The sequence below is a fragment of the Tamandua tetradactyla genome, chromosome 25 (assembly GCF_023851605.1).
Source record: "Tamandua tetradactyla isolate mTamTet1 chromosome 25, mTamTet1.pri, whole genome shotgun sequence".
NCBI classification, from domain to species: Eukaryota; Metazoa; Chordata; class Mammalia; order Pilosa; family Myrmecophagidae; genus Tamandua; species Tamandua tetradactyla.
In genome coordinates, this window is record NC_135351.1 from 43,755,928 (window position 1) to 43,765,140 (window position 9,213).

General features: G+C 48.9%; 1 protein-coding gene across 1 annotated transcript in view; it reads left to right on the forward strand.

Moving 5' to 3' along the window:
* Positions 1–9,213, forward strand: part of UTRN (utrophin) — a 440,716-nt gene that overhangs the window by 165,311 nt on the left and 266,192 nt on the right. The window contains exons 34-35 of the mRNA XM_077143388.1: positions 3,045–3,215; positions 7,461–7,640. Of these exons, the coding sequence (XP_076999503.1) occupies positions 3,045–3,215; positions 7,461–7,640 (351 nt within the window). The remainder of the gene's footprint in view (positions 1–3,044; positions 3,216–7,460; positions 7,641–9,213) is intronic.

The window sequence follows — 9,213 nt, forward strand, 5'->3', positions numbered from 1 at the left end:
TTACTGTGGACAGCTGGCTGTGGGGCCACGAGGTGCAGTTCTTCTCCCGATGAGAATCTTTGTCCTGAAACCAGGGCGTGGAGGAGCGGGGGACTGCAGCCCCTTGGCTGTATCATGGGGCTGCGCTAGGTTCTGTTTCGGATCCTTCTTGGTTATAAAATACCATCTGCGTCCAGTTGAAGTCAGATGGATGATTCTGTATAAGCCTGGAGAAAGCTAGCCAGAGTTTTATAATTTTCAATTCAGTGTGTTGGTGAGAATGGACTGTCCATACATTTTCTAGACAATTTCGACCTCATGCCTCCAAAACTGGGGTGTTAGTGGGCATGTGTTACCTGCTGCCTGGAGCACTCACATGACCTCACAGAGGGTTACAGAGCTGATGCTTTTTATTAAATCGTAGTATATTTACTCACCAATGGGGCATTTTGTGGATAAGGTTGCCTGGCTGTGATGCACATTCTCTGATTACAACTATGGTTTTAACTTTCTTATCCCACACAATTTAGACTTTACCATGTGCCAGGAGGTATGCCACATGGCAGGGAAACCCCGGTGGATTACCTCTGCCTCGTGGACTTACGCTCATGAAAGAGAAAAATGTTAATTGAGTCGTAACCCAAAGTAAAGCCAAACTGTACGCATGTACTATTAGAAGGCAAGGATGCAGTGTGTTCAGAGACTAGCTGATGGGGGGGTTGTCCCAGACTGGGCTAGGAGGACTTCTCTGAGGAGGTGATGTGGAGCTGAGTGCTGGAGGTTGAGTAGCTGCCGGGGTAGGCTCTCGAGGCTGCTGGCCCTGTGGTCAGAGGCAGCAAGTGTGGGGAATGTAGTGTTGATGAGGCAAGACCCTGCCAAGTCTGGACACTTAGGAAGTGCCAGGGTCTTGTTTTACAGATTTTCATCTCCGTCTTAAGAGCGGTCAGCAGCTCTGGCTTGTTCACAGGGAGAGGTCTTGCTGAGCTGTGCGTTCTGGGAAAGTCATTCTCACTTCTTGGAGGATGGACAGCGAGAATTAGGGGGGCAGGAGGGCGTCGCTGGCAGGCTCTTGGGGAAAAGATGGAGGTATGAGCTGGTGGGGTGGCAGGTAGAGTATTGACGTGCTGGGGGTGCAGGATGGGGGGTAGGGGTGCAGGTGAGGGTCCACCAAGGTGGCCTGTGGCCAGCTGAGCGTGAGGCTGCCGTGGGGACGGGGCACTGGGCCAGGAGGCCGAGGCATGGAAACCCCTGAGCGTGGTTGGGCATGCTGGCACTTCGGGCACCCTGCGTGGGTGCTGGCACTGCCAAGCCCTCCCTGGGTGGTTCAGCGCTGGGCAGGCTGTCAGGGCAGAAGGTCCGAGGTTCAGGACTCAGCTGCAGGAGGGGGTGGGGACAGGTTGCTGGTGCGACCACCAGGTTGAGGAGGGGGTCTGACGCAGCCCCTCGAGGCTGCGTCATTTGCCAGGAAATTCGGGAAAGCTGTGTTTGAAAAGAAAACGAGTAAGAGCCATGCAGGGTGCAGGCACCAGGGCAGGGTTGGGACCGGGGTCTCAGGTGTGGATGCTGTCGAAAGGCAGGTGGGCCTCCACCCTAGAGGAGGCTGTGGGCCCGGGGACCACTGTGGGCTCCCAGGGCCGTTTTGGGGCATCACCCCAGGCTGTAGGGGAGGGCGATGGGAATGGTCCGGACGAAAAGGTTGACCATCCAAGAGTGAGCAGGGTGAAGTGGCGGCCAGGTAAAGGGTAAAAACCCGGTACTGCCCATGCCCGTGCGCAGTCCTTCGTAAAAGGTATCGCTCAGACTGAGAGGGTGTGAGTTGGGGTAGGTGGGGCTGTGAATTATTCCGCTCCTGGTGGATGCACATCGCCCGTGGTGTGAAGTTTTACGAAGATTGTGTGCCAGAGGCGGGTCAGGATCTTTCGGCCTCTAATGTCTTTTGGGATAATCCAGTTATTTGTCTTCTTAAGTCAGCGTTGAGGTGCTGTTAATTTAGTGTTGGGAATTTTAATTGCGCTCTGGAGAAGAGTAGTTCACTGTTAAGGAGGGCTTTCATAAAAGCCAGTCTCTGGAGGTATGAAAGAGTAAAACTGAACCTAGGAGAACGGAAAAAAGGAAGGCAATCGATATCGCTTATTAAAATTCAGTCTTGACAGCACAGTGCGCATGTGAAACAGTTTCATGCCGTAGGTGACTTAGGGCTCCAGTAGGAAGGAAATGCCTCGTGGGGGCCCCGGGGACCTGTTCATTTCTGGGTGCTATTACTCTCGGCCTCCCCTGCTCGGGCGGGGTTTGGGGTGGGGGGCAGCCCCTGGGAAGCCCTCCTGGCCGCGCCCTCCCAGTTTCCTTGTCCTGGTCCTTAGAGTAGAAAGGACTGTGCCAGCCCGGGGGCTACTGGGGGCTGTGAGGGGCTGCGGGGGGCTGTGGGGAGCTATAGGGGTGGCGGGGCGCTGTGGGGAGCTGCAGGGGGCTATGGGGGGCTATGGGTGTGGGGGTGCTGTGGGGGGCTAGGGGGGCTACGGGAGGCTGTGGGGGGCTGGGGGGGGCTATGGGTGTGGCGGGGTGCTGTGGGGGACTAAGGGGGGCTACAGGCGACTGTGGGGGCTGCGGGGGGCTCTATGGCAGATCCTCTGAGGTTCTGGAGCCCAGAGTGGGCAGTGCAGCAGGAGCTGGGAAAGGGGGAGCTGGTGCACTCCATGAGGACAAAGTCGCAGTTCAGTTTAGGTTTCACAGTCACGTGCTGTACCCTCTGTCCGCCCTGCTGCTGGTGAAACACGCTGTTTCTGCCTCGGCCTGGGCGGCGGGGCAGGTGGGCCGACTGAGGTGGCAGGTGACCGGCCGTCCCCAGGCCTGTCCTGAGGCCCCGTCCTCGCACACACCTGTGTGCACTTCTCACCTGCACGCCTGTTCCCAGCCCACCGTGGAGAGTGGGTGGAGCTGTCAGAGCCCGGCCCGGCCCCAGTGACTTCTGAGGGGCTGCGCCCTGGGGGCTGCCTGCGGTCGGCTGGAGCTTGGTTTGCGCTCTGACCCGTGCCCGTCGGGGCCCCTGCGCCTTCTCTCCTGCCCAGGTGACGGAGGGGAAGCAGGGCCTGGAGAGAGCCTCGCAGTTGGCCCGGAAAGTGAAGAGAGAGGCCGCGTCCCTGTCGGAGTGGCTCTCTGCTGCCGAGGCCGACTTGGTGCGGAAATCCACTGCGGAAGGTTTGCTTTGTGACTTGGATGCAGAAATTGCCTGGGCTAAAGTAAGTAGCGTTCAGACGCGCCCCGAGCCCTGCCAGTGCGCCCTGGGCCTTTGCTCGGCCGTCTGGGGGGGGGGGGTGCGCCTCCCCACTCCACATTGTGCAGCCGTTTCTCTGTTCCATGATTGCCCCACTTCTCTGGGGAGCCTAGGACAGGGCCATTGTTATAAGAAGCCCCGTAACTCAGCTGTGCCCATGTGGGGCTCGGAGCCCGTGCAGTGGCCAGCTGCAGTCCTTACAGAGCAGTGTGTGCTGAACTTAATCCTCCATTGATAGCGTTTGCTCTCAGAGCTGATTTTCCTCCTGCAAGCTAGCTGATGTAAAGTACAGAAGCCAGAATTTTAAAAATCAGTCAAATTGCAAGGCTTTCCTGAGTCCTGTGTCACCTGACCGCGTTCAAGGGTCCGGGAGTTGGCCCACGTGCCAAGTCGCTCCTCAGAGGTGGGTGAGAATTGCAGGAAGCACACAATAGGTTGCTCCTCAGAGGTGGGTGAGAATTGCAGAAAGCACACAGTAGGTCACTCCTCAGAGGTGGGTGAGCATTGCAGGAAGCACACAGTAGGTAGCTCCTCAGAGGTGGGTGAGATTGCGGGAAGCACACAGTAGGTCTCATGAAGGCCTTCTGCTCTCCTCCACTTATTGGAGAGAGCAGCATGTTTACGGAGATGCTTACTGAGCGGAAAGGGGCAGTGCTGAGCCAGGAACAGCAGCGAAGCCGTAGGCACCAGCCTGGGCAGCCCCTCCAGGGGGCATGGGGGTCCGAGCAGAGGGGCTGTGAGGGAGGCGGTGGGGTGGGGAAATGTGCACAGACCCAGGAGGAGAGATCTAAGAAATCAGGCTCCAGAAGTTTCTCAGGCTAGAAGACCCCAGCTGTAGAAGGCGGGGAGCACGCAGGAGGCAAAACAAGACAACGGGCTCTATTTCTGTTCAGTTTACGTTTCCTAAGGAAACATGATATGCTTTGTGGAAAACGCTTCCAGAAACCATTATTAGCACTTTTTAGTAGCGTTGGTTATGGAACTAATTGAATGGAATTTGCATAGGGCACTAAAAGCAGATAGGAGTAAAGCGCAGCTGTAATCAAATATTAACCTGTTGTCTTTCCAGGTGCTGCTATAGGCACAAAAGGATGTATATATTTAAAAAGGATAAGATTGTGTCCAGTGTTTTAGGACCTTCTTTTGAAAGTGTTTACCTTGACCATTTTCCCTTTCTCGTAAGGTTCTCATGTCTCCTTCATTGCATGGGGTTTTATTTTTTACTGTCCTGTTCCTCCATTCGTGTCCATTTAAATCTTTGCCTGTTTTCACCATTGTATAATACTATGATGACTATAATCTCAGTTCAGCCATACCATAATTGATCATCATTTCCTGAGGACAAATTCTGACCCTTAAAATTATTGGGTGGAGGGATCTATCCGTTTTAATGTCTGATCCGGCTTGAGAAATTGTCCTTCAGAAAGTTGTGCCCACCAGCTGCGAAGGAGCATTTCCCGTGCCTGTTTCCCCCCATGTGAGGGGCGGGCGCACGTGGTCTCTGGGCTGCGTAATTCCTCACCCCTGTGTACGGGCCATTTGTAGCTCTCTGGGTATAACCACCTTTTCCTATAATTCTGTCCATGTCTATCCCTTCTGTGGGCTTTTAGTTTTGGAGCTGCTTCTCTGTTCCAGTTACTAATGCGTAGTGCATGATGTATTGTGCAAATGTTTTATTTTACCACTGTAGTTTCCTTTCTGTTCTGTACATTTTTTTCCTTAAATATGCTATTGGTCATTTTTAAAGCAATAAAATGCATTTGCTCATTATTTCTGCCTTTAATATTTAGAAAGGCCAATTCTACTTCAAGGTTATGTAATTATTTACTTATATTTTCTTCTAGCTCTTTTATAGTTTCATCTTTTTACCTTTAATGCTTTAATCCTTCTGGAATTTATTTTGGTGTTTGCCATGAGGTAAGGCTATAACCTTTTTTCCAAATAGTTAACCAGTATGTCAGCACTTTATTTATTCAATAATCAATCCTTTCCCCATGATTTAACATGCTAAATCCATCAGTGCGTATTTGCCTGCTTGTTTTCTTTGTTTTCTGTTCCATTGATCTATCCCTCCAAAATGTACCAGTTCTTCAGCTGATGAATGTGGCTCTAACATATTTTGACCTGTAGTTGTCGGGTTTTCTGTCTTCATGTGTCTTTTTGTGTGTGCATATATTCTTACGTGAGCTATAGAATCATTGTTCTCAGGGTTTTAAAACAGTTCTGTTAGGAATTCTGATTGGAACTGAATTAAATTTATAAATTTGTTTTGAGGAGTATTGATATTTTTATCATATCACCTGTTCTTTTTTTTCACATTAGCAGGCACCAGTCAAGTGTATTTTAGTAACACAGCATGCTTCCTTCTTTCCTCCCCAATCTTTTGTATCCCAACATTATTTTTTCTTCATAAACATTATACAAATATGCAAAGAAGTTTAATCCTACATATTTATTTTGCTTTTATTGTTATGTGAAAGGCATGTTTTTCACTCCTGCTAGTTGTTTACAGCTGGCACATAGGTGATATTGGTTTTTGTATATTTAATTTTAATGGTTCAATTTTTTGTATACTGATTAATCCAATTACATCAAATTTTCACTTGATTCTCATCATTTTTATCAAATAAACACTGTAGATACTGATTCTTCTGGAAAAATGCACTCCTAAATTTCTTTTTAAATCTGAATTCAGATTTGAAATAATGAAGGTGATGGATACAAATCAGTAACTGATGTCAGTGGAAGATCAGTATAGAGTGTCATCACCCATTTTTTCAGCTGCATATATTCAGATTTAAGGAACATGCATATTTTACATTTTAAAGTATTTGCATCTAAAAACTACAGAAAATTATTTTCAATGGAGAACTTAAATAGCATTTTCATTTCTTAACCTAAATGACTACTTTCAGTATAGCCACTTTCTTTACAATAGAGCATATTACCTAGATAGTGTGTGTAGTGTTTAAATTTAATTACTAATAGTTAATTATTTCTTACAGTTTTGCTTTCTTTTTTGGGGGGTGGGGCAGGGTGCATGGTGCAGGAATCAAACCCCGGCCTTCCACATGAAGGGCGAGCACTCTGCCGCCGAGCTGCTTAGAGTTTTCACAGGCTGCTCTAGTGGGTCAGCGAACGGCCACTGAGGGCAGGCAGGAAAGTCAGCTGCCAAGAGCTTGGTTATGAGGTCCATCTCTCTGTATCATCTATCTCTATCTATCTATCTATCTCTTTATCTATCTCTAATTTATTCTTTTGGAGAATAACACCTGAAAGAAATACTTGGGCCCCTTCATCCCTGTACCACTCATTGCACGGCCAATGAGTGCAGTTGTGGATTTGCCATTTCATGCCTTCCAAAATGTGACATAGTGATGTGAGTTTTAAATATAAGCTCGAGGTCCTGGAATTTCCTGGTGCAAACGGTGATTGAAAGTGCAGCTGCAGTGGGTGGGGCGTGTGTTGCTTTTGGGTCAGAAGAGTGCAGTTCCTTTACCATGGAGCCTGCTGTCCACTCTGGGACCGGCCTCCTCTCTGCCTGGGTGCACTTGGGAAGGCGGGAGTTGAATGGTGTCCACGCCACCCAGCCCTTTTGCTGTGTGATGGCGACAGTAAGACCAAAGCTTAGACTTGCTAGTTCTCTACTGGTTTACAGAAAATGACATATTTTATGTGTTTATATAACAGATGAAAAGTTAAGCTGCCTGCTCACACAGGACGTAATCCTTGCAAGTAAATATGGTGCACACCATTAGTTTCCCCTTGTCATCTAAGAGATAAATTCATTTTGAGGTTTTTATTTGGTGAGTTCCTGTGATAGCTCTGCTTGACTAAGTCATAGGTACTGAAAATTAGGTTGATTTCTTGTGTCCAGGATAGTGATGCAGTTACTGGCGTGTGTGCATAACAAATGGAATTTATACTTCAACACAGTAATTACATTTCCCGCATTTGGATTGGTTATGCTCTTTGGCATTTGCATGAGCATTTTCATTTCCTGGCAACCAAGGACTCTGGCTGCGTTGGTAGGTGGTGAAGTTCTTGTACCCCTTGGCCATGTTGTATTCTGGGTCCCGTGGGTGTCACGGAATACGTGTAATGAGGTGTAATGAGGCCGCTGCTCGCACGTGGAGGGAGAGTGTAAGAGTCAGGGTTGCATGCGCTGACTGTTCTGAGACGCGCGGTCATGTGTGTGCTTGCCTTCTAGAGTGTCCTGAAGGACCTGGAGAGGAGAAAGGCGGACCTGCAGACCATCACCGAGAGCAGCGCCGCGCTGCAGGCACTGGTGGGGGGCGCGCAGGGGGCCCTGCAGGAGCGGCTGGCCGTGCTGAGCGCAGGCTGCGGGCGCGTGCGCACCTGGACTGAGGACTGGCGCCGCGCCCTGCTGGTACGCCGCCTCGTCCCGGCCCGCTGCTCGCCCCGGCCGCCCCGCCCCGGCCCTCTCGGAACCCCCGATCCCACTCTTTGCCTGTTGGCGGGACCAACGCCAGTCGATGCATTGTTTCTCCTTTGAATAGATAAGCACTGGAAAAGGTCCCTGTGTCCCCACTAAGGAGAGACGTATTCCTGATGTAGGTAGAAATAGCACTTAATGTGCTGGCAGGTGTGCCTTGCTGGGCTCGTGTGAAGCTCGCACAGCGCGTGCCTTTTTCATGCTCCCAAAGTGACCTGAACATGCAGAGTTTCCAGGCCCCAGTGGAGCGCGCTGGACAGCGGCTCTGCCCTCGGGCTGCCTAAACCTCAGAGCCTCATGTTGCTCTCCCCTGCAGGGGCATTGTTAGGTCTGCCTCAGGGGGGTTTTGCTCATCACAACATAAAACCTGGAGAGCTCTTCCGTGCATGTCCCTGAAGCAGCCAGGTTTAGAGCACGCTGGTACTCTAGTTCCTTGTTCCATGGAGGTTAGGCTCTGGCCGTCCCACCGCAGCGTTCGTTACTTCTTGGAAAGGGTGGCCATTTAACCTTAAGAGTGGCTCTCTGTCCCTCTTTTGCTAACAATAAGTAAATGGCAATCCTGCCCTCTGCCACCTTAGAGGGAGTTTTCATTGATAACTTTCATTTACTTTGTCTGACATACCTGAGATGCCTTTTCTCAAAGTCGTAGAATACCAGGTGATGGTTAGACACAGAGAAAGCTAAGTTCTTATGTTGGGCCCCATATTTCCATCAGTCAAGATGTGTGGGGCTGTGAAGTACCCCGGCCTTGGTTTTGATAGATTTCCCTCCAAATCTTTCTTACTTACTATCTGCATAGACTGGCATAAATTACTGAATTCTCTCATTATAAAATGGGAGTCAGCATGCACAGCTAAGATTGCTAAGCACTGACTGTGTGTGAGATTCTGGGTTCATAGAACATGCTCATCATGTATTTTATATAATCATTTTCTGCTCTCACTAGTTTAATTTCAATTCTACATACTTTACATCTTTATCTGTACTCCAATTCTCCTTTCAAGTAGTACTCTTCCTATTTCAACATTGTACTTCCCTACTTTATAGGGTAAATTAATCTTCTTTCGAGTCCAGATCATCAAACTTTTCTAGCATTTATTAGTTTGATATATTTTTTTTTTTAACTTTTTCCATATTTTAGATTTGAAATCAGTCCTCTTTAACACTTTTCTTCTAGTTTTTAGTTTCCTTTACCCTGTAATGTAATTTCTAAAAGTTGTCAATTTCTTCACCCCTCCTCCCTTTTTTGGGTCAAATTCCTACTTCTTCATGTTATTACTTTAATAGGTTTTTGAAAAATGCTCAAAGGGTGGATGGGGGCCCCATGGGATCATTTGAAATATAAAACTAAGCAATAAGGGAATAAACTTGAAATGAATGACAAAACTCACGTTATATTATTCAAGGTTATATCTACGCCCAAATCAATGCATTTGAAAAGTGCTTGGCCACTGCGAGCCTTTCTGGAATGAGATTCACCCAGTAGGAAGAGCTGTGCCAGAAGGTT